Here is a 26,808-nt window from a genome sequence, read left to right as displayed (position 1 = left end):
TCTCTGATGATAAAGGTTATCCTTTGCTGAGGTTCGCGTAACAATTACTAAAACGGCTTCAAGCGTTAGCTCACTCAGCGTCTCGCCGAAAATCGCACACCTGGCAGAGAGCGTGTGGTTTTGGCACAGCAGCGCTGTCCTGATAAGACACTGACCCAGTTCCTTTAAGCTTTTGTCTGTAAAACGGTTCAGTTCAAATGAGCCACCTGAATGTGAAAAGTGAGATAGAAAGAGAGAAAGGCGGACAGAGAGAGGGTGAGAGAAAGAGAGAGAGAACGAGAGCTGGAGTAGCAGAGGTGTCTGACAAAACGGCAGAGGAAAAAGGATCAAGAGACACCTCATCTCATCTCATGACCACTGGCACACAGGCCCATGGGCACAGCACGTGTCCTGCCAAGGCCACTCAGCACTTTTCACGCTCCCTCATTTTCTTTCTCCCTCTCTCTCTCTCACACACACACACACACTCAAACCCATCTCAAATCAAGTGTTACAGGGCCACCAAAGCGGAACCACACCCTGTATGACTAGCTGAGAGAAATGATTCCCTGAGTGAAATAGTATTACCTCCTTTATTCACCTTTTCGGCTCCTTTGACTTGCTATTTGCTATGACGTTTTGTCATTTGGGCTAGTCTAATTCATTTCGGGCAAGCAAAATCTGAAGCACGAGGGGCTACCAGGGATTTAGAACCTTAGAGAGCCCCTGTGTTAGCACTGGATCAGTGCAAATCTACAGTAATATCAGAGCTTTAAAAACTCCAGACTAATACTAAGTGACACTGCTCCACAGACAATGCTTATAACTCTCAACATGATATGGAATACACATATGCCTAGAAGATTTCACCCAAATCAGCAGTTTCTGCTCTGAAATCAGGTTGCAAATAACAAATCTTTCTGAAATTGATTGAACCTTAAGTACGGCGCATGTCGACACTAGTAGGATACTGTGAAAGATTTCACAATCTGATTCAATGTCTCTACTTCTCCTCACACTTCCTTCTCTCTCCTGTGCTTCAGGGGCCAGAGATGGGGTAACGGAACTGTGGCAATGTTTAAGGGACAACTGTCCAACCTCATTAATGAAGTGAAACTAATTCAATAAAAGAAGCTTTTTCCAGCAAACTTGCCGCCACTAAACTTCGGGAGGAACAAGCTATTGAGGGGAACAAGCTATTGAGGGGGCCAATGTGTGAGCAGGAGAATGGGGAGCACTTGTTTGTATGCTCTCTCTCCCTCTCTCTCTCCCTCTCTCTCTCCCTCTCTCTCTCCCTCCCTCTCTCCCTCCCTCTCTCCCTCCCTCTCTCTCTCCCTCTCTCTCCCTCCCTCTCTCCCTCCCTCTCTCTCTCCCTCTCTCTCTCCCTCTCTCTCTCCCTCTCTCTCTCTCTCTCCCTCTCTCCCCCGGTGTGTTGCACGCCTTTGCTGAGAGGCATTGCATCATGATCCCGAAATGGCTTCTGCTTTGCCACAACACTTGTCTAAACTAGTGCATATCACATGACAGCTGACGAAAGATGGGGGGCATCGCGTTCACTCCGCTGCCCTTTCCAAGCTAAAAGGACACCACCGTTTGAGGGATAGGTGGAGAAGGAGAAGGAGGAGGGGGGGGGGGGGGGTCATAGGACTTCTGAAGATGTGTGCATTCCGTAGATGTGTGCATGGGTGCTGCTGGCTGACAATCGATGGGCGTCTCCTCCCTCTCTCGCACGCCCCTAACAAACGCTAATTCCACTTTTAATTGATTATTGATTTGCAGTGGTGAATCATCCACAAGTAGACCCCTTCAACACCCCACCTCCATATATACACACACACACACGCACACACGCATACGCACACACGCAAGCCGCAACTCAGAAGGAAAAAACCAGACCACGAGCAGCACATGCCGACCCTCAGCAGTGGACAAGATAGCGGAAGGGACGGCGTGTGAAATGTGTACTGGCACTGTGTGAGTGTGAGTGTGAGTGTGAGTGTGAGTGTGAGTGTGAGTGTGAGTGTGAGTGTGAGTGTGAGTGTGAGTGTGAGTGTGAGTGTGAGTGTGAGTGTGAGTGTGAGTGTGAGTGTGAGTGTGAGTGTGAGTGTGAGTGTGAGTGTGAGTGTGAGTGTGAGGTGGGTGATATGGGCAAAAAAGAATATCTCGATATTTTTTTTCATTTTGACGATAATTAGACGATATTTAAAAAAAATGGGATTGGAATTCTCAGAGTAATACCTTCTTGGAGATTACAATAATGGGCACAATGTTTAAGGAAAACATTTCTTTATTGTCTTTAAACTAAAATAACTTAATATTGAACTCTTGTAATAAAGTGCTCCATGCATCCATGAGAATTATTGCACATCAACAGCAGTGCTTATGGCCTTATTAAACTTAAAATTCTACAGGGGGGGACAACGGTGACGCATAGTTTGGATGTAGCGACAAACATTTATGTGTTGTGAAAGTGTTAACCAGTATGTGAGTAACGTGAGTTTTATTAAAGCATAGCGTGTGGAATGTGTAGCTATTTCATTCCGTTTGCTAACCTTTCCTGCTGTCTGTATTTACTAACCAGCAGCAGCTGAAAGGAAAGGGAATTAACCCCGAAGTTAAAAACATGTAATCTACTTCGGCCGTGGAGCATTTTACTCCCCTGCAATCTCCAACTACGTTCATAGACTGACAGCAGGAAAGGTTAACAAACGGAATGAAATAGCTACACATTAAACACGCTATGTTTTAATAAAACTCACGTTTTATGCTACACCAACGGAGGCACAACAGACATCACCATGGGCCGCTAACCTGTTGCAAAGTGGATGCGAGAAGCCATGTCACGTGATCACGTAGGCCCACTAGTCGTGTGAGTGCCGTGCTGTGGGGACAGCTGCTGCGCCGTAGGCTATATTAAGAACATGATGTGAACAGTTTCCCCGTGTGTGTCATTGTAAGTAATTGAAATACTCGATAATGTAATTTTGCACATCGTTTAAACAACAATGACGATATTATCGCAGACGATAGATATCGCCCACCCCTAGTGTGAGTGTGAGTGTGTGACTGTGTGTGTCTCTGCAGAAGCCCCTGAGTTCGCTAGCGCTATTCTCCCTCTCTCTTGCTAACACAATTATCTCCCTTTCTCTCCATAGAGCTGTTGTCTGCTAGCACCGCCAGCTAAAAGGAACTTTGCATTGCAAATGGGCCCATTTATGGCTGTCAAGATTTGATTTTCCTCATGACAATACAAAGGGGTCAATGGGGAGTACTGGACCACACCAAGCAGGAGGTGGCACTGTAATCTGGGTCAAACCAGAATGCCATTTACGGTTGAGAAATTATATCTGTCAAATACAAAGAAACCTACAAAACCAAGGGAATGATATCATCCTTGAAATGCTGCTTTTAGTCTGCACCGCTTATGCAAGACCCCATCGGTGTGTGTGTGTGTGTGTGTGTGGTCGGACCCCCAAAAGAAAAGAAAAAAGATGGCTACTCACTTCTCTGGCAGTGGTCCTGGTTCCAGCAGCGGTCGCCAAAGTGCCAATTGAGCGTCGTCTGCTGGCAGAGGTTTTTTCCGGTCACAGTGCCGGGGCACACGTCACCACACTCGCGGGAGTCCTTGTTGGCCACGATGAAGTTGTCCTCCATCGAGTCCAGCACCTTGGACCAGTCGAGCGTGGACAGGTAGCACAGGTCCGGGTTCTTCTCGAGACGCACAGCACCGCGGGTGATGTTCATCAGACTGTACAGGCCGATCTCCTTCAACTGGAGATTCTCGAACATGACCAGCCCATAGTTGAAGAACAGGTTGTTACCGCGGATGACCGTGAGGTTGGGGAAGAGGTCACTCAAGGTCTCCAGGCCGTAGACACGGAAGACGAGCAGAAAGTCGGTGATGACCGTCAGCAGGGGGAAGCTCAGGCCACGGAAGTCCTCCGCCTTGGTCTTGAACATCAGCAGGATCTTCAGGTGGCCTTCGATCACCGTGCAGTTCTCTAGCAGGGTGAGGTTGGCTGCATTGTTCCGGATGTCAATGCTGGGGCAGACTGAAGAAGCAGAGAAAAGAGAGAGCAACAATTATACACCTTGAGACAACACTAGTGCATGTGATGGAAAGAACACATAGATTGATGTGAACAAATTTGCTGCGGTTCATGTTGCTTTGGACAAAACATCTGTAATTTTTAAATAAATAATTTAAGAACGATTTTAAAATGTTGACTAGATAGAACTGTCTGAGTTCATCTTTTCAACAAGAAATGAGTCCGACTAAAACTGTATACAGTCGAGTCACAACCATCCATAAAAAGCATCTTTAAATAAAGCGCACTCCGCAGCTCCTTATAACACCACTATGAGGGTTTGCTTATTGGCACACACTCGCTCTGCTCAGTCGGGGTACTTGAGCATTTCAGCACCCCACTGGAGTCTCTTCCCTGCGCCGGGCTCCCTGTGGTGCTAACTGACGCTGAGCCCCGGCTGCTCAACAACAGAGAGAAAAGAAAAAAAAGAAAGACACACAAGCACAAGAACGAGGAGCCTGGGAGGCAGCTTCCCTTCGCTTCATTCATAATCTACAGTGCCCAGTGTGTCTGTGTCTGTGTGTGTGTGTGTGTGTGTGTGTGTGTGTGTGTACGTGTGCGCTGATAGACGAGATCGGGAGAATTCATTAGCGGTGAGGATCGGCTGGCTCTGAGCATGTGCTGATGGAGCCGATGGATAATAATGAGTTGTGTGGTGTTCGGTGGCTGCTGGCCATGGCTACGGCGCTCCCGCTCATTACAAAAGAGATTACGTTGATGCCGCTTTCATTGTTCTCTCGCCGTTACACATTTTTTTCCTCCTTTCTTTCTTTTCTCAGCACGCCTCCTCATAAGGTTTTTCCTAATTTTCACCTGAATATGTTAAGCTGGCTTAAGCTGGAAACTGTACTTAAGACTGCTTACAGCAGGAGGTTCATGCATTTTACAGTTAAAATATTAGTCACAGTTTCCAGTCGGGGATGGTTTCCCCCCTTCCCCGATGTTACATCATTTTAAACTGGTTCCCTTAATGATTTCCTTCCTGAAACATTAAAGCAACGATGGCACTTCATCGTGGACATTGGTAACTACTACATTTTAGACAATGTCAAAGAACTGCACTTCCTACGTTCCCAAAATCCCAAATCAGGCAGGGAGGTATAAAGGTAGAGTTTATCTATGATGGTGGGAGTCAAACCGTGAGTGAAGTACTTCAGTCTGTGTGCAGGTGTGCTAACACTCTTGTCTCTAGCATCTTCAGCCCACACCTGCGTCTTAATGGATACAGCATCTTTGGATACGCCCTACACCACACTGCATTTTATCTATTTAAACACCTGCACGTAAACATCTTGTGTGAATCCATCCACACAAAGGGGAGCATAAAAATAACTTGCTTCGGAAAAACAGCAGAACTGAAAAAATAACATGAAGAAGTAATTCTGTGAAAAACACTATACGACAAAATGTACCCATGACGTTCACATTCTGTGTATGATTACAGCAACATTTCCTTTCTTAAAACGAGGTTCTTATATTTATAGTGAAAAAAAGGTATACACAATGTTGACAGAAGAACAAAGTGTACGTGAGAGCATATCCCACAATTACAGGGATTCTCCCCCAAAGGTAGAAAGATCTGTGGATTTTTTTTTGTCGTTTTTTAAGATGTAGCTACGCCTTCACGATTGTTTTTATAATGTCAGAAAAAAACAAATGGCGTAGAGGGAGGACAGGTTTAAAAGTTCATCATTGCTCACACATTACCACACAAACTCACAAGGGACTCAACCTTGTCTCAGCATTTCACATGGCCACATTTGGTCTATAAATTTAAGCAGTGATAACAAAGTCTTCAAAAGCTGCTTTGAACAGATTCATGCTACTGCCCACAATTCCATATAAGCACCAAAAAGGAAAGAGAAATTGCTTCATCAGGCTCGCTCAACTGGGTAAACAGTGGAGGCAACCCCTCGCCATGGAAACACATTTTAGAGAACACCAAACAGACAGGGAGCTGGACGGCAAAAAAAAAAAAAAAAAAAAAAAAACTCACAGGCAGGAAATATGGAAAATATTTTGGGGGAATTGATACAAACTGTATGCTAATGGCACTAATACAGTTGATTTATGCTTAGATTGACTTGCCTAGCAAATGCACAGAACAAAACAAACAAGCCATGTCACCATTTAAAGACTGTGCATACCAAGTCATTTACAATAGAGTTGTTGACTAGATGTATACTTTTCCCATCCAGTTGGTTCCCTACATTCATTTCCTAATAATATGGTTTTCTTCTTCACTTCTCTGCTGCCATACACACTGGGAAGGGATTTGTGATTCAAATCAGCACTTCCCAGGAAGCAAGCTTGCCTTTAACGGCTTAGAGCAAGGCCAGACTAACCCGATTTTCATACTAACCGTGACGGAACCATGACAAACTGGCCTCCCGGCCAGACAAATCTGCCATTTGGCGCGTCTCTTACCGTCGCGGTTAGAATCCTCTCTCCAGAGTGGGTAGATTGCATCCTGCCCTGCTATCAGAGCCTGTCTGACCGAATCTGATGACGTAATTATTCCACGTGTTGTCATGAGCCTGCCATTTGCTTGGAAGATAGAAAGCTGTTTCCCTAACAGAAAGTCTGAAGCTTAAAGTTCTTTTCAAACCTTTGCTTGGGTAGCACTGTTAAAATGAGCAGACATGCATACTACATTTGAGTACTCATCACGTAACATTCGTTTTTTAAAAACAATCACATAGTATTGCATGTTTTACTGTGGTAGAAAATACGTTGGGAAATCCTATAGACGCCGCGCTAGGTATTAGCATCAATTCATTCACGTTAATGTTTTTGTATGAGCTTGACATTTGCTCTGCAGATAGATAACAGGTTCCCTAACAGAAAGTCTGAAGCTTGAAGTTCTTTTCAAACGTTTACTTGGGAAGCACTGTAAAACTGAGTAGACATGCAGAATATTTTAGTAACCTCATCTCGTAACATTCGTTGATAGAATGCAGGCTGCGAGGCTCGCGTAAGAGCTTCTTCTCCGTTTCCGGTAGCACCCTTCACAGCGCCACCAACAGGCCTGGCATATGTACTACAGCAGATTCACCAGTTTCAGTGGGTGTGTGTGGCCGCAGGACAGCGCAGCACAGCTTTGTCTGGCCGCGATTGACTAAACCCGAATCCGTTCCGGTCATTGTGTATCTCAGGTTAGTCTGGCCTTGGCCATAGAAGTCAAAGCAAATTTCAATCAATAATTAACTCAACATTACTGTACAATACAGTCACCACAGTTCACTGACGCCATCAGCTTCATGAGGAAGACGCAGGAGTATAAGGTGGGAGAGAAAGGGTGCGTATGCATGTGTGTGCATGTGTGTGCATGTGTGTGCATGTGTGTGCGTGTGTGTGCGTGTGTGTGATGATGTGGGACCTCCTGCACTGAGCTGTTCTCACACATGCTTGGCATAACACACTTCCCCTTCTCCCAGCGCCTCAATCTATTAGCCTTTGGCACTGCCCCCCTGGCATTCACTCCGCCCACACTTCCCCGTCAGGCTCTGACCTTTGGCACTGCCCCCCTGGACAAGAAAGGGAACACCAGCACATCACTCAGGCCGCTGATTTAGAGCTGTCACCCTGGTGACGTCAAGTTCAAATACGACCACTTGTTTACACCATTGCTTCAAATTGCAGCTCTTTCTTGAGCAGACAGACAGACAGAGAGGGAAAGAAGGACAGAAGAGAGAAAGAGAGAAAGAAAGAGAGATACAGACAATTAGACAGAGGAAAAATGAGAAAGAGAGCTAAATGCGAGACGATAGATCTCAAACATTGCGCTGAATCTATGGAATCTGCGCCGGCCAAAGGCCAAAAGAATCCAACATCACACAGAGACAGTGAGCCACAGCACAAACACAATGACTGCAAATGGAAGGGAAAAACATCACTTGAAAAACCAAACAATCAACAAAAAAAAGAATGTATAAAAAAAGAGAGCAAACCAACAAAAGGATTCTGGGAAAGACAGCAGAGCCCATCTCTGGTCCGAGCGCCTGCTGCCCTCTGCCTCACCTCACTGCTTAAATGAGCAACGACAACGTTTCTGGTCTGATTCACTAATATAAACTTCAACTCATCTCTCACATCCTGGTCTCTGTTATAGATAGACCTTCACTAAAACGGTTTACAATCGTTTCCAAGGGGACAGTAACACGGTAGTAACCAGAGAGCCCAGACAAAAAAAAACTAACTTTGGATTACTATTTGCCTTGGCTACTGGCCCGTTCACTGCTCACACAGAAAAAAAAAAAAAAAAAAAAAATCATAAAATATCACATGACATAATGACGTTCATTACAATCACTTCACTAAATCGTCCTCAGGATAGACTACTGCGTAGGGCCTTGACTAGGGTCCGGAAACAAAACAAAAGAGGAGAAAACAAATGCCTGATAAGGGCTGGGAAAAAGGTAACCCAACACCTCGTGCTCTATCGTTGCAGCCCATCAGCCTGCTGCACGCTGACAGGTTCGCCTCTTGATTGATTGGGCTTGTTGCGTAACATGCAGTAACAAATGTCATACGAGTGCAACTGCAGTCAGCCCCCCAGCTACCATCGTCGCTCCTCCATTGTCGGCTCAGCCCTGACAGGAACACGCTCCTCCTCAGTAAAGGCAAATCTTGCTGCATTATTAAAAACATAACGCTACAGAAAACAGTTCTTGCGTAAGAGTGAGAGCGTTTGGGAAGCACACGACACAAAAGTAAAGTATTGCCTTAAGGCTTCAGATTTTGGGTTGTGAAATGTTGGTCAACTGAGCGGAGGCGGTGTGGAGTTGTACAGTGAAAAGTTTCTCCGCTGCAAATGCACTGTAAATTAAAGCAGACACTTTCGAACTGAAACATGAGTACCCAGTCATGTATGACAAGAAACTAGCAGGTTAGCTTACATCACACAAATGAAAAGGGGGGGGGGGGGGGGGGTTGGGGGCTGTAGACAGCTATTCACCTGGTGCAGACAGGCAGACAATGCAGAGTGTTCAATCTGATTTCCTTATCTGAGCTGGAGATAATATTAGATCACGCAATAGCAGAGGAAAGAGATACCAGGCTTGTGAAACACCTCAGGGGAGTGGACCCACATTACTGCTTTCTCCCTTCAGCTCTTAGCACATCTGACACTACTGCTTACAAAAAGACATAGCAATACACAAAAGAAAACTGTCACAGTTGTAAATAATTATACTGCAACAAGTGGACTTAGTTTGTTACACCATAACCGATGGAAAACTCTGCAAATCTGTCCAAACCTCTTTTTTAAAGTGCAGCTTTAATTGGTTTCAAAGGATCTACACAAAATGGACAAAGGGAATTAGAGGCAGGTGAGGGGGTCTATCCAACTGCACCACCCATCACAGTGTTCATTTTCAGAGGGATCCTTTATTTTTAGCTTGGCATTCCTACACCAGAGAATTGAATACGCTTCTACCAATAGTAACTGGTGCTTGGAAACTGGAACATGCACCGGGGCGAACCACATGGCAGGAATGCTGAGGCAGTGAGGGCTTTGGGTGACTGATAGCCCCAGCCAACAGAAGCATTATCACTACAGGAAACCTGCACTGCCAATACACTACCGCAGATGTCAACAGGAAACTACTGACGCTAAAGCACATAATACGGATGCCACCATATCTAAAATTACTACAATTATTTCTGCCAAATAAAATGACCGGATCGGATGCCACGATGACGCGTCATATCAAATCTGGCCAACTGATGTCAGAGTGCATTTCCATGATGCTAGAACAGGAACAACAACAAGTCCAGAGGGGGTGCATGGGGTGGAAAATGGAAAGTTCCAGACAGATATGTGAAGGCTGACTGATGGATGACTGCCTTGATTCTCCCATCACCTTCACCCTCAATTTAAAAGACCAACAGCAGGTATAAGGGCACCTGGCAGGGTGACTGCCTCCGCCGCCTGCTTCGAAAGCGAGCCTATTTATAATTAGGATCTAGATAGAGGACACAAGCCAAAGCATGGCAGATTGCTCCACGCATAAAAGAGCAACATTCAAGGTCTGCCATGCTGTTAGATCTCCTGCCAGGAGACACCTGACAAAATCCTGGAGGTAACATCAGATTCTACTCATGTTCTTCGCAATAAGATTCAACAGAGACGTGCCACGAGAAGCCATGATAGGTTGTTGATCCTTTCATTTTAGAGGAGAAGAATCGAGGGACGAAATAGCTCAGCTCAAAGTCTGGTTGCTGAGTGGAAGGCAGGAAAGCTTACGGTATCAAATAAATTGGTGATCAAAACCAAGGTATTTACACCGGATTTTGAACCAACAGCGAAAGCAGGTCTGTTTGAACAGAACTTTTTTCCCCTGAGAGAGGACCATGGGTATGCCATTGGTAAACTTATTTTAGTCTGTGCATGAGGTAAAGGGATCGGCTGCTAGGCTAATACTTGCTTGCAATGTACGCCTTGGAAAATATTTCAACAAAGAGGGAAGAAAAAAAAAAAAAAAAAAAAAAAAATCACAAACCAGGTGCTGAGCCAAACAAATAAAAAAGAGAACTCCAGAAAGGAGCATTCCTCAAATAGCAGCCTAGCAGAGGAAAACACACACGCACACGCACACGCACACGCACACGCACACGCACACGCACACGCACACACTAATGAAGAGCAGACTAATGGGGCGGCCCTCTGATAGCGGAGGCTCTGAAAACACACCAGGCAGCGCAGACGAACATGTGACGCTTCTTTTCATTTCGCATGACTTTTTACTGCAGGACAAAGTAGCCCAAACACGGAGGAATCTGTCTAGAAACACACATAATTCCCCCCCTCCCCCTCCCCTTCACTCTCTCCCTTCCAGCAGACCACAGAGCAGCTGCAGCCTCCCTCAGGGTCGGCGGACTCGGCCTCAGAAACCAGAGGTATTCCGCTCCGAGTACATCAATTGAAAAACAGATGGATACTGGCATCTTGACTATTTGACAATTTCTCACAACATTTTTACGGACCAGATGGGTGGAGCTCACTACCATCGCTGGAAGGGGAACATTCGTCGTCCCCCCCCATGCATGCATGATCACTTACGAGAGGACATTTTCATGTCTGAGGTTTAGGGAGCACTTCACTGATCATCTGGACAATTTTCCATTAAAGTGAATGGTTCCTCCTCTCAAATATGTGCCACTAAAACACGAGGCGCTCGGCTGAGGGAGACCAGCACCCAAGGAGCGCATCCTCCCACTTAAAGCATTAAAGAGCTGGGGCCCTTGCTGACTGTCATTACGCTTAATTACGTGACAACATCAAACTGGCACAAGGGCCACCTCTGTCACATAGAACAAACTCTAAGTAGCCTTCAGCACTTAAGTGAACCAATTCAAATTAATCCGAGTTTACTCGTCAGATGCAAAGAACATGTGTCAAACAGAGAACGCTGTATGTATGTACTGCTATTCACTGCTGACACAAACTTGATAAATACCTATATGATGAGGTGGAGCATGTGTGGAACTGCAAAAACAACTCTTGACGAGAAGCAAGGAAGGGGGAGGGGAGGAGGAGGAGAGGAGAGAACAGCTCGTCTTCCCAACGGAAACAATGGTGCCGAGTGTCTCTCCCCTGACCAGTATGAATGTCCAGCTAGTACTCACTACCATGCCTCTGCCACCCCCAGTTCTATGTTAACTCGACAGATAAAGGGTTTCATATGAGGTCACTGTATATGAGGTCAACCCATGTGGATGAGCCCACAGCATTAAGATTTGGAAAAGTTTTCTGTGTAAAAGATATAAACAAGAAAAAATAATGACAAGATTTTTCACTTGTTTCGCCTGGCTGCTCCTAAAGCACTAAGGCAAGCAAGTGAGCCATTATCCCACTGATATTTAGTTGTGATAAGAAAAAAATTGACCATTCCAAACAAATCATATCAACCAGGTGATGCATTTCATAAGTAATAACCGCAGTCAAAATTAAGACCGAGCTGAGGGGCTCAGCAATACTTTCAATATTTGCTCTTCCATTGCAAACCCTGTTGCCAAGATGCATGTTGTGTTTTCCATTCCTAATTATGCAATGTTTGCACACTGAATCACAAAATATTCCTGGAGGCCCTACATAAATCCATATCTAGGGCCCTATCATTTCGGCAATGGGGAAACCAGACGGAATCTCTGAATTCAGTAAGGAAACGGTAATCACAGTTAAACACGGAATTGCCTGAGAGAAACACATTTGATAGCGTTATAAACTACATTTTTGCCAGCTTAAGTGACAGGCACATCAAAAATGTTGTCAGAGACAGCTAGACAAAGTTTATGAAAAAACAAAAAGCTAGGTGAATGTCATTATATCAACCACTCGCATTCTGTGGTTTTAAAATAAATAGTGGCATTCATGGCAAACAGATGCATCCCTATGCATTGTGAACCATACAGGAAATATGGTCACTTGTTGAAGACTGGCACAAGAGACTGAAACTGGCCACTGTGGATAGCATCTCAATATTCTTAGAACAACAATAACACTAACAATGTACAGTGCCCTCCACAATGATTGGCACCCCTAGTGAATATGAGCAAAACAGGCTATAAAAAAATATGTCTTTGCTGTTTATTCTCTTGGTCTTTCACTCAAAATATTCAAAAAAATCTTACCTTTACATTGAAGTAAAATTATTGAAAGAAAAAAAAAACTGTTAAGATTAAATAAATATTTTTCTGCAAAACATGTGTGCCACAATTATTGGCACCCCTAGAAAAATCTTATGACTGAAGTATATTTCCAGTCATGTTTTACATTTTTAAGTTCACCTGTTTGATAATTAAATCTAAAGAGGTCTACCATTACTTCCTGTTCCACTGGCGTACAAATATGAGGTGATGCAGGCCAAATTCCATTAGTCATTCATCACTATGGGAAAGACCCAAGAACACAGTGACGATGTGTGACGAAAAGTTGTTGAGCTGCACAAATCAAGAAATGGACACAAGAAAATCTCTAAACAGTTGAAAATACCCATTTCTACTATCATGGAAATATTAAGAAGTTTAAAGCGACAGGAGATGTTAAGAATCAGCCTGGAAGAGGATGTGTCTGTACATTGACCCCACGCACCGTGAGGAGGATGGTTCGACTGGCAAAAGAATCTCCAAGGATCACAGCTGGAGAATTGTAGAGGTTAGTTGAGTCTTGGGGTCAGAAAATCTCCAAAACTACCATAAGACGCCACCTACATCACCACAAGTTGTTTTGGAGGGTTGCCAAAAAAAAAGCCTCTGCTGTCAATCAACAACAAACTAAAGTGCCTACAGTTTGCCAAATGTAGGTGAGTCTTTATTGGGACCGAGTTATATGGTCAGATGAGACCAAAATAAAGCTTTTTGGCAACAAACATCAAAGGTGGGTTTGGCATAGACAGAAAGATGGCCATACAGAAAAGCACCTCATACCTAATGTGAAGTATGGTGGAGGATCTTTGATGTTTTGGGGCTGTTTTTCTTCCAAAGGCCCTGGACATCTCGTTAGGATACATGGTATCATGGACTCCATCAAATACCATCAGACAATTAATGAAAACCTAACAGCCCCCTCCAGTAAGCTTAAAATGGGCCGTGTTTGGACCTTCCAGCAGGACAATGATCCTCAAATACAACACAAAAATGGTTCACCGACTGCAGATTAATGGTTTTGCCATGGCCATCACAGTCCCCCAACCTTAACCCCATAGAAAATCTGTGGGATGAGCGGAAGCCGAGTCTACAAACGTTGACCTCAGAATCTGAAGGATCTGGAGTGATACTGCATGTAGGAATGGTCTCAGATCCCGTTTCATGTGTTCACCAACCTCATCACGCATTATTGGCAAAGGGAGGCTGCACAAAACATTAAATTAAGGGGTGCCAATAATTGTGGCACACATGCTTTGTGGAAAAATATTTAATTAATGTCAACAGTTTTTTTTTCTTTCAATAATTTTACTTCAATGAAAAGGTAAGATTTCTGTGAATATTTTGAGTGAAAGACCAAGAGGATAAACAGAAAAGAAATGTTTTTTTAAAGCCTGTTTTGCTCATATTCATTAGGGGTGCACTGTACATTCAGACTATTACCACAGTAACTCAGTAGTTGTAACTGTATGTTTTGTAACTGTAAGAATGTATCTCCCTTTGCAGTGCCAATTACTGTGCCAAACTAGACCAGGAGAATAAAGGCTGACACAGTCATCTCAGGTCTAGAGGCAAACCCCATGCCCTATCCGTCACACAATGCCGGGAGTGCCTAAGTCCACACGTGGAACCACGGCACAGCAGGTAGGCCTTATACATGGAAATGACACCGTCACCGAAGGTGGGCAGATATGCTAACAGAGGAGGGGCTAGACTAAGGTAAACATCAATTAAACACAGAAGAAGTAATAAGTAAGACACTCTAATACCAGACACAAAAGGGAAGGCATACTCACGTTATTTCAGAACAACGACAACAAGTATGCACGCCCAAGGCATGATGGGAACCAAGTCTCAATGCACATTGAAGCGCTGCTACCCCCTTACATGCTACAATACATTTGCAATTTTTGAATTCTGTCAAAATAAATAGAAAATATATACCATATGCTGTATCCTAGCATTGCTCCCCTACACTCCCTACTAGGGGTGGGAAACTATTGGCACCTCACGATTCGATTCCGATTCAGAGGTCAACGATTCGATTCTAAACCAATTATCGATTTTAAACCGATTATCGATTTTAAATCAATTATCGATTATCAATTCTAAAACGATTATCAATGCATTTCGACTTTTAAATCATTTGAGTTTGAAACTCAGAGTCTAAAATCACTTCCCACTTTGTGTTTGATAATTAAAGAAAATCAACAGAGGAATTACCTTCTCTATTTTCTTTATTAGAGAAAAAGCTTTTTCTTGTCACAATTTTGATTTTCTATGAGCAATGCAATAATCGAAGCAGCTTGCATTTCAACATAAAATGGATGTGTAAAAAAACCTAAATTTTCTATTTATTACAAAATCGATTATAAACTTTTCTGAATCGAGACAGAATCGTTTTTAGAGAGAATCGAGAAAAATCGATTAATCGATTTTTTCCCCCACCCCTACTCCCTACCCTATGACAACATAGGCCCATCAAGGACAGATAAATTATGTTTGTAAAAGACAGTAGCATATATCCTGAGTAAATCTTTTTGATTGGATGTATGATTTGATGTTAATCAAATTGATAAAACTGAATCTAGCAGAAATAAAATAGAAAAAAAAACACTGAATCTGGCCACAAATAAAACAGATTTCGACAACAGATATCTACCCTACATACTGACTGTTTGCAAGTATACTTCTTTTCTCTTCTTTCCCTACTTGAGATCCACACCAGCTCATAGTTACCCTCCCAGAAAAGATTAGACCCGGAGTCGAATCATGAAGCTGCTGGATGGGGTGGTAGCCTTCCCTTTTTTCCTCTTCCAAAGCAGTAGCCTGTCAATTCTGGAGCAGTCGGGGTAACACTACACCTCACAGGCTCTCTTCTCATCTGTGTCCGTCAAATTGGTGTTGACGTTCAACAACAAGCTGTAGCTTCTCATGCTTTTATATGAACTAGGACCTAATGCCTGGGAAATAGAGGGGGGGATAAGCCCATATAAATAAAAAAGTGGCTATGTACAAGTGTACTTTCTATTAACAATACCTTTAGTGTTTAGTGCAACAGCACTGTAGACCGTGGATAAATTCACTCAGTTGGTCAGACGCCAAGCCCAACAGGACCCGTGGCTTGGGCGGCTGGCATGCAGCAGTATTTGGGCTTGTTTCTGAAGACTGTCACTGAACACACTCTCCTGTGCCGAGACGGCCGCCCAGTCCGCTGCTGCCGGGAGCCGGGGAACACCACACACACAGGAAAGAGCTGAAGCCACACTGTCTGCAGCCCTGTGTGAGCACACACCAGCGCTACAAGGACTGTCAAATGAGTGGCTCAACTGCAACAGGATTTATTAAAAAACTGATTGATAACGACAACTGTAAAATTATGCCTAAATGTAGGCACAATCTTAAGTGAGACTTTGTCGTTGGAGTCGGAGTTATTCTAACATTCTAATAAAGTTTTCTGCCCCGATAGTCTTTAAAACCCACAGATTTTTTACAACTTCGCACAGACACACAGGCAGAGGCAGGTCCCTTTGAGGTTGAAGCAAGACAAAAGGCTCTTCAGGCCTACAACACTAAACACTCTCCAGCCACTCATTTCATTGTAGTCTTTCAGAAAACCAAGAGACCGCTGGCAACTTTATTAGAAACTATGCCTGAGTGACCTGTTCCAAGTGCCGGCCCCTAATTTGCAGGTCCGCCGAGTCATAACATCATAATTGCAGCCGAAATGGGATCTAGAATGGGTGCTAAATGGCTGCTGTTCGCACCTTTAGAGGCTGTGAACAAACAAGAAAAGAAGAAAAAAAAAAAACCTGCCTGCCTTGGTGAGGACATCGGCCAGGTCGCGGAGATTGGACAATGTGTGCCATCACAAGGGAAAGAGGTTTTGTTATGTGCCAGCGCAAACATCTGTGGTTCGGCAAAGACAAAACACACACCCACAACAAACAACCAAAAAAAATTGCCGGGCGACGCCGAACTCCATGACCTCGTACGGCTACGTGCAACGCCAGCGCCAGCGGCCATTCTGACAAGCGGCCAGGCAGCCAGGCAGCATGGCCGGGAGGGAGGATGCTGGGGAGAGGTGGGGCCCAGGTTTGCGCATGGCTCTGCGATGCGCCGTTGTGTCTCAGGTCTGAGCTAAAAATACAAGGACAGACAATCCACACAGCCAAGAGCCAGCCAGTCATCAATGGATGGGAGCTCAACCGTGCCTCAAGAAGGGAATGGTCTACATGGGGCCTTTCAGAGGGAAAACAAGACCAACAAGAAGAATGTAACATCTTGAGTGCTTGAGAGGTGGATGGCACATGACACAAGTAGCAAAGCAGAAGAGAGTTAAAAAGTTCTAAGGTAAACTGTTTGTAACCAAAGAAATTGACTTTAGAGAGTTTGGCACAAAGTAACCTTTTGTTGGAAATGTGCTCAAAAAGGAAAAAGATGTTAAGATCAACAACTTGATCTACAGGCAATTTCTTTCTTTTGAATTGCGTATGTGAGAAAAAGAACATTTAGAGCACTGTCAATGCCTTTAACCAAAACACCATCAACCATCACACAACATGTGCACCTTGACTGGAAAGGGTGCTGTAGCTCTCTGCAACACTTACTGTGCTGCACCAGAGAAATAAACTTAATTTTCATTTTTCAGCACAAGATGAAACAAATTACAGCAACCCCTTTAACCCTGCTGAAAGCTTTACTGCCAGAATAAGGTTCCATATCACAGCATTTTTATGAAAGCTCTCCAAGGTCTGGTTAAGGCTTCCAAACCCAAACCTACAGCAGTGCTTAGACTTACTGTCTGGTGAGGAGAGGCCATGCTAATGAGACCATATTAATTTTGGCCACAATCAGCACCACTACCACAGGCTGCTGGGAGTGCCGTCACATCCCCTGATGATTACCAACCCCACACAGAGCTGTTTATTCTGGCCCACACGACTCCATTTAGCCCTCCAATATACAGATAAAATGCAAATGATGGAGTTTTATGACTGGTGCTATCCATCCATTTATTCCCACGTTTAGGTCTCCCAACATTTTACAGTGCCTATCAATCGTGCCTCACTGCAGGGACTTCTCCTGTACACAGCCCAAACAGCAAGTGGTGATTAACAACTCAAAGTGGGCTATGAGTCAAAGGTCTGGTTTTCAGTCATACGACAGTCCTTAAAATACATTTAACCTATCAGCCAATGGAGCTTGGACAAGACTGTGCACGTGCAGACATACACACACACCACACACACACACACACACACACACACACACACACACACACACACACACACACACACAGTTATGCTGCAGACAAACCCCTCACCATTATTACCCCTGTTATGTTGGCCACAAGAGCTTCCAACACAGCCACAACTGATCCCAGCATTACCATCATGGCTTAAGGTAGGATTTTTTTTGCACGAGGTCACCGACCATTAAAATAGGACAGATCCAAACAGCAACAAGCCCATCAAATCAAATGGTTCAGTTGTGTTGTAACTGCCCAGCAATAGCACTTTCTAGATGATCTCATCAGAGAGACGTATATTTTGATAGTTTGAGAACCTAAACTGGTATCACAGTCAAAAAACATGCACCTGTGCAATAAGTGTAAATCATATAAATGCTGATTTTGAGACAGCCAGACAAAGGACTGCTCAGACACACAATACCAGAATCCACCTCTCACACATTTCCATTTTGTTAAGCAAAGGTTAAGCCTTTTTTATTGACTCTGGAAGGGTAAAGAGCTACATAGGCAAGAGGCCCTTGTAAACAAACAAGATTGTGTAACGTGAAAAGCTAAATTCATAGGTGGGTGAAACAAAGTAGTCGGACTATTCAAAGTGTTAAGAAACTATTTAGAAACAGTTAAACTAAGCCTACAATATTTCTTAATGAATACTTAATTGAAATGTATAAGACCAAAACATGGTATTATAAAGTTCTAAATTGAAATTAGGTGGTTGTGATTGAGATGAATTGGCAAACTTCACAACAGAAGATGGATTTCTTTAGGGAGTGCATATCACTGAACACTGAGAACACCCAAACTTCTTTTTGGCCTCCAGCAGAATGGACCAAAGATAGTCAGACATCTACAGTCATTCTTAAGAAGCCAGTAGACCCTAGTATCATCTGAGCATCTCAACACATGGTTTAACTGTTCACAAGCAACAGCTGTCCTAGGAGAATGACCTCAATGTATTCAACCGTTTTCCACAACACTTACTTCTTAACTTGGAGCCAGATTAAACAAAAATGGTTGGCTGACACATGCTGTGACTATCTGTCAAGCGGCCAGCACTGCATTTACACAGTTCACATTTGGGAGCTACTCCATGTGAATCATTCACTTCTTCACTTGAGGAACAGCCATTTACCTCACATCAACACAACTTAAAGGACTCCTGAGTTGGAGTTTGCTTACTCTACACATGTTCACACAGCCAGCTTAAAGAGGAACCTCAACTCTACAAAGTAGCATAGGTTAAATGAAGAGAGAGCAAGAGAGAGAGAGAGAGAGAGAAAAAAGGCAGTGCCGATTCGGAGTGAAAAGGGCCACCCATGAGACTCAAGGAGAACTTGGTGTTCACATGCCAAATAGCAAATGTGGAGATGCATGACCTGGGAGACAGGGGGGTCAGTCAAGAGCCAGGCAGTAGACAGTGGGCCAAGATCTTGCCCCCACCACTGCCCCCCCCCCCCCCCAAACTGCAAGAGTACCTACAGGGTGGGCCACTTCAAACACATTCCACACGCAAAGCCTGATGGGAAGAATGCCACTGTGATCTGCTAAGTGCCTGAGGATCCCAAACAGAACTGCTCACAAACACAAGCTAGTGGCCCCATTCCAAAATCATTTCAGAATTCTGGGACAATGAGCAATCCCCATTCAATTATTTTAATAGAAATGTAACAAGGCACTTTGCACTGACAATGTTCATTAATACAATACTTTTTTGTTGTTGTTGCTTTGGCTGATTCAATACATCAGGTGGGGGAAAAAAACAATGATTACCACACAGAACCAAAAGGATTTCACCAAATCTGGCTACACTTTATTTTTATGAGCATGAATGCTTTCACACAGGTCCTCAAACATGTTCATAAGGGTCTCACTAAGCAGCCGGTGGTGGTTGTAGCACATCTGCTTGTTGATTAAATGAAAAGGTCTTTAAAACATTTCCTTGTGGCTCTAAACAGACTATGACTATCACAATCACCAACAGGTTCATAAATAATCTGAATATCTCTTATCAGTAAGGAATGCCAAGTAAGGCATGCGACTCATAGTAACCTTTCCCGAAAGTGGATGAACATATTTCATAACAGAGGAGCAACTGGTGTGCGGTTGTCTATGTATGGAGAGATCCATGAGCACCCTTTGCGTAGCTGAGATCCAGTTGAAGAAACAGGTTCATGTCATAGTACAGGAATCACAGAGGGAAGAAAACTACACAGAAAATGATAACACCATCTCTTATGCTTCTACAGGAAGAGGCCAGACTCTAAACCCATTGTATAGACGATTGCTCAAAGAGGAGGGATTGTTGGTTCCTATTGTAGGTTAGGAACTATTCACTCCCATATATGTGATCACTTGTTTTCGGGGGAAATGTTTGGGCTTACCGTGTGTAAATTTGAATGAAACTTTAGTTGTGTTGTGCTATTATGAAGGAATGATAAATCATCCTAAGGCAGATCCTACAATATTCCTATGCCTGCGTACAATAAAACTAAATATCCCTGCTGCTGAATAAAAACAATGTTACATTCGACATATCAATGGCAAACCTGTCAGGTATACAAGGAAACAAGGAAGTGTGTGAGTTCAAGCTTGTGTGATTAGACGAAAACAAACATCCTTTTCCTCCTTCTTGCTTCCCAAGTATGACACACCTTACAAACTCCCTGTGCTTTTTTGGTGGACTTTATTTATCAAAAACCTACTGGTTAATGAGTTTCTTTCCCGAAACACAGCCAAACACAGCCAGTAATATCACAACTGTATTGCCTGAAATGTAAAGTATAATATTTGCTGATATGTCAGAAATAGCCTCCACAGAGGGGGTTTAAACATGTGTAAGAATGAAAAGAATGAAAGAATGAAAATGTATCACTTCAGTCGGAAGTCCTTGCAACAATAATTGTAATGTATTCTACCTACAAAGAAGTACACAAAGCTTTCAGTTACCGTGTTATAAAATCAAGTAAAACTGAATACAATTAAAAGTAACAATGCAAAAAGAGACCACTGCATCGGTTAAATAATTTAAAATATGCTACATTTCATTTCAGCGTCCAAAATTGGAAATAAGCCAGTGATGCACATTTTGCTGTGATTTTAGATTGTTTTGAGATTTTCGTTACTTAACGTAACATTCTAAAACATGCACTTACTAACTAGCTAAATGCTTTCGCGTGTATTATTTTTCTTGAAGATATTAATTGCACTCAAATGTAGTAAAATAAGACTCATATTAGCGTTGCAAATAGAATTGTGATGGGGAAAAGACAATAGGATAAATCATCAAGGTGCATTGATGTCTCCACGGTGTAGTAACGTTTGAATTGCTACATAGAGCAAAACTGACGCTTGCTATTCCAGCTAGCCGAAAAAAATCGCAATGTAACCTACTTTACCTATTAGAAAACTAAACATTACTGTTGTAGTGATATCGTGTCCCATGCATGGTCATGACTTGAAATACAATCAGCGTGCAAATTCAAATAATTTCTGTGAACGCCACACTGTGGTTTAAGATCAGGTTCATGAAGCCGACCACAAGAAAAGACAGGGCACCAGTACAGCAGTGGTAGTATGTAGGCTAATCCACCACTTATGGGATCTCGGAATCCTCTTAACGTCGGCTAAATTTGTTTACGTTTCCAATACAACGTGAGGAGTGTTGCAAAAGTCGCCGCAGAAAGAGGCCTAGGCGTGCAAGCAAATCCTGCGACTTCCAGTTTAGATTCGCAGCCACAGACCACCCGGGTCCGGTGACGAGAGCTAATCTGGCTGCAGGCTCACGTACAATACCAGGCCTCGGTAATGTTTTTAAGAGGGGGGCGGGGGTCTTATCAGCAACTTCACAAGAAAACATAACTGAAAAGTTGAGGGGTGGGGAGCAAGTTCTCTATTCATTATTTCCCTTAAAGTGTACGGTTGCATTTCTTTACACGAGACCAAACTGAGCTAAATTTGACATAGGTTGTCTAAGAAATGGGTTGAGTTAGAAATAAACAAGCTACATCGCAACTCAGAAGTTTTTGATGATGGTTACACTCGTTGCTATAAATAGAAAGTAAGCTAATAAACAGATGTAAATCTTCTGGAAGTAAACAAGCAATAGCCTACTGCCAGGCGCATATGTTAATTACAGACAAACTTATTTGAACACATGCTTTTGAATAGCCAATTTGCAATGCAATTAGGATGGGGAATAGCCTACTAAGAGTTATTAACAGGCATACTTACTCTCTCCATGTATTGACCCACAGTGACTCAAAACGTAGACAAAAGTAACCAAAATGACCGCTGACATTCCCAGACGCATTGTGACAGTAAAATAGTTTGCTTGTTTTTATCTCAAAATCCGTGCAGGGTAGGCTATTGGTTAGCCTAATGTAATAAAAAAGTGGGGGGGAAATTATCAATCAGGAAAAATATGTTCAAAACGTTACACAGTCCTCCGAAGGACCAGGGGTCCAACGTGATTTAATTTATATCAAAAACGTCTAGTTGGCCAACTTTGTTCCGCGCCCCCAATATGATTTGACCATTAAATGACGTGATCTTGGGTTCTGACCAAAAATATGCAAACGAAAATCTTCATTGTAAATAGATATTGGGCATATTCCACACCGGCTTAAGTTTCTAAAGTCCTTCGTTTCGAAAAGAAATCCCACACCGCTAGTAAGGAGGTACCCGAAGGGGTACTATATGGGAGCTGCTCATACCACGTGTGATGAAGTGCCAGTTAGATAATTCCAGTTGAAATAAAGTTCGACAGTTATAAATTACTATCTATCTTCTCGTCCAATGATGCAACGTGTCGACCTAATTGATCAACCACATAGCATGTCCTGCTTCCACATCAAGCCTGTCCTGCTGGACACAGATATTGACCCAAGACTCAGAAGGGTTTGCCGAGCTGGTTTTAATCCACAGGTCGCTGTGTTTCATGCAATGCCAAGTCTTCTCCCTCTTCGTTCTATCACCAGAAGTTCGCCCTTGAAGAAGTGCGAATGGGGAAACGAATACATTCCAAGATCGCCGTTTGAGCAGGCGTACAGGAAAACCGCGAAGAGTTCCCCCTATGTATGAATCGATGGTCATACAAATCCGCAAAAACAGCCGTGTGTTCCGGCGTGACAGACGAAAACACAAATATCAAAACGTCACTTAGCCTTGGCTAGGCAAACTGCACCCCTCGAAAAAGGGTAGCCTCCACGGAGGAGCGGCAGCTTCCAGCACAATGCTTTCAAGTGTTGAAACTCCACGCTGTAACCCCCGATTCCTCGGATCAGCAAATAGCCCTAGCTAATCTGAAACAAACGAGGCTTTGGGTTTGACAATAAACACACGCAAATGTCTCGTCTGCAGGACTCAGGATGGCTGAGTAAACAAAATGATTGGCGTGAGGATAGCCGAAAAGAAGAGGAAAAAACTTCACTCGACCCGTCAGTGGTTCCTCTCTCTCAGGTTCCCCCTCTCGTCTCTTTCTGTCTCTCCCCCAGTAAACAAGTAGCCTACTGCCAGTCAGCTGTACTAGATACGTGGTATGCTTGAAAATATGGACCGGATTCTGTTAGAAGACCATTTTAAAACGCGGAATGGAGCGGACTGGATATTTTGAGTATTCTGTGTGCTAGGCTGGCAAAAATGTTAAGTGATTTGTAGCATCAGATGAATAGTGGGTTTCACAATTTTTGGTGCGCCTAACTACTGTAGGTTACTCATTCCAGATGGACTTTTATCAAATGAATGATCTGTTCTACATAGTGTCTCATTTTTTGACTGCTTTTCCATTGAATAGAGAAGGGCAGAGTGGAGGGAAATATTTGCTGTTGTGGTCCTTGTTATTGGTCCCAGGTCATGTTATTTCACATCAAGGCAAGGACCAAAGAGCGAACTGTAGCCTACCCGGCAGAGAATATGTGTCCTATATACACATACTCTGTGTATATATTCTGTGGAATAGTTTAAGATTACTTTAATTTTGTGTGGTAATTTATAATTAACAATATTATCCCACTATTCTGTCCACTTTAACAAAAAAAAATCAATTGCCTTCAATCTTAATAATGCACAATTAATTATATTATAGCACCTCTGAAATAGTACTGTCTATACATTTGTGTACACATTTCAGTTAATCTTTGTAAACCCAAATTCAAACATTAATATCCTAGATATAATCATGTTTCATATATAGTCGTTACTTAAGTTGTTGAGGGCCTTTATTTTACTTAAATTTCTGGACAGTGTAAACAGCATAGACATGCACTGATATTGCTGAACATGCTTACTTGATCAACATGTTACACAATATTTTCAAATGATTCGTCCAAATCTCTTAAAAGTATAAATCTGTACTATTGCCATGTATTAAGATAACAAATCAAAAGTGTAGTTCATTGTCATGTTATGGTGACAATTTCAGTATCTTTTGTTCTTACACTCCTTTGCCCATCCCAAATTGAAATAAAAGAAAAGAAAATTAAACAAAAAGCCATGCATACAGCTACATGAAAAATACATGAAAAGAGAGTAAAATTCCTGGAATTTTTCAGACTTCAAACAGATGTACTGCAAATCTTCAGTTCCTATTATGCCCAATAGTTGGCACTGTATAGACCTCAATGTAGACGTCTGCACCATGCTATCTCATGCTGAAACACCCCATATTGGATCTCATTGATGGGTGCACACTGTAAGGCTACGCTGACTAATACTGTGGTTTTACTTCAGGTATTTTGCGTCCTTTAAGGAGAGAATACATCTGAAATAAGATCAATCTTGGTCATGTGATTGACCCCACCTCTATACTAAACAGGCTGGAAGTGATTTCAAATAATCAATAATGGAGTGCTATAGTTGAGAGGATTTGCCATTTGCTAGACTACATCTGATTTGTAAATAAAGGTCATTCATTAAATTAGCCTCTCCTGCTGAGAACTGACATCTTCCATTTATTTAATCTTTTTTTGTTGTTGTTGTTTCTTTGTTTTGATAGGAGTTCTGTTCCACAAGCTGTTGATAGGGGAAAGTTCTGTAATTAGGTGCTGAGAGGGACAGGAAGCTGAGTCTCCTCTTTAGTGTCACAATTAATTGTGCCTCAGGGTCCGTCACAGAGGAGGCCCATCAACCAAAATCCACTTGCAGACAAAACGCTCTGGGATTATCCTCCTTAAACTGATCCTGAGGTTGGGAACGCACCCTTAAGCACTTCATGTTCTCACTGAAGCAGCAGGGGCTTTGCCATCAACAGAGAGAGAGGGAGAGAGAAAGAGAGAGGTAATTGTCAGTTGGAATAACAGATTCACATGTCCTACGTTTAGACTTCCGAGCACAGTCACAACCTTTCTGTGTGTGCATTATTACACTCGATGTATGTACAGTATATCATTGTCATAATCCCACTGAAATGTCATAATAATCAACAATAAACCCTGCAAACCGATAAACTAACATGGAAGCCTATTTCCCATACGTGCCTGGCAGTAAAGCACAGAAGGCATTTCATGGCAGACACCCAGGGTAAAATATAAAGCCAGCAGGCATGTCAGACATGACGGGCACAGTGTGTGTGTGTGTGTCAGAACAGACGGCACAGTGTGTGTGTTTGTGTGTGTCAGACATGACGGGCACTGTGTGTGTGTGTGTGTGTATGTGTCAGACATGACGGGCACAGTGTGTGTGTGTGTGTGTGACAGACATGACGGACACAGTGTGTGTGTGTGTGTGTCAGACATGACGGGAACTGTATGTGTGTGTGTGTGTGTGTGTGTGTGTGTGTGTCAGACATGACGGGCACAGTGTGTGTGTGTGTCAGACCTGACGGGCACAGTGCGTGTGTGTGTGTGTGTGTGTGTCAGACATGATGTAGGCACAGTGCCCAGCGTGTTCACCTGCTAGGCTGCTGACTTGTTGTCGTTCTCCAGCACTCAAAGCTCTCCGTTACTGAGGTTGGAATCAGGTGTGCTGCATCCTGTGTGTGAGACAAATAGGACCAGGAAGCATTGTCTGCCATGTTCAGCACAAAGTCAAATGAAAAATGTAGGTCACTTCATTGTAATGGAATTGTAAGATGGTGAAAATAGTAATAAAAAGTTATTTCACAAGATAGATGAATAATTGAATTAAATGTTTTTAAAAAGGGATATGCAACAGCTGTTCCTATCATTTTATCATTGTAAAAATACCAACTGGGACACCGGGGTGTATTAATTGTGTGTAATGTGTTTTTGTCATCATGCAGTATAGAATCTGACAGAGCTACCTCAGGCATCATATGCTGCTATGCTTTATTACACATCTCAACCATAAGGCTGGCTTAGTAGTAACAGTTCTATAACATGTGTAAGTATGAGGCTGTAATTGTTCTTTGTCTTTCAGGTTTTGTACTGTAAGTAAGATTCACTAGGGCACAAAATGCTGTAGTCAGTACTGTAAATTCAAGTGTTTTCACCTGTTAATATTCAGTCTGCCACCTATCATTATATTACATATAACAGGATAAATAACACACCTCAATGGTCTTAGATAAAATACCATTCATTTTCATCCTCTCTGTCCTAATAAGTACTATACCCTCCTGCACAAGTTACGTTTGATAGGCTGCAAATCTGCTATTCTGTTCAGCTTGTAGTGAATCAAGGTGAACAGGGAAAGACTGTGGACAAATACTGAAACATTAATCAGCATACGGCGTGATGACCAATGCTATTAAGCCAATGAGAGGATTTTTAAACCCCCCAGAGAACATCTTGCTTGATGCAAAGCCATGATTATTCACTCTAGGATGCAAAAGGTAATTTAATAATACTGCATGGCAGTCAACAGGCTTCCATAATCCATAACATA

The 26,808-nt window shown here is 43.0% G+C and overlaps 1 protein-coding gene across 2 annotated transcripts in view; it reads right to left on the bottom strand.

Annotated features, from left to right (window-relative positions):
- insrb (insulin receptor b) overlaps nt 1–23,418 on the bottom strand; it is a 90,571-nt gene extending 67,153 nt beyond the window's left edge. The window contains exons 1-2 of one of the 2 annotated variants that reach the window (XM_080860527.1): nt 22,198–23,418; nt 3,483–4,031 (exon numbers count right to left, since the gene is read on the bottom strand). In XM_080860527.1, coding sequence (XP_080716653.1) covers nt 3,483–4,031; nt 22,198–22,276 — 628 coding nt within the window. In that variant the 5' untranslated portion in view covers nt 22,277–23,418. Of the gene's footprint in view, nt 1–3,482; nt 4,032–7,578; nt 7,631–22,197 lie in introns of those variants that run through there. The other variant, XM_080860528.1, reaches the window with a different exon arrangement.
- Nucleotides 23,419–26,808: the final 3,390 nt, after the last annotated feature.

This window comes from Sprattus sprattus (genome assembly GCF_963457725.1).
Source record: "Sprattus sprattus genome assembly, chromosome: 2".
In the NCBI taxonomy this organism is placed as follows: domain Eukaryota; kingdom Metazoa; phylum Chordata; class Actinopteri; order Clupeiformes; family Clupeidae; genus Sprattus; species Sprattus sprattus.
The sequence above is the reverse complement of the archived record's forward strand: the minus strand, read 5'-3'. Positions and strand labels throughout refer to the sequence as shown.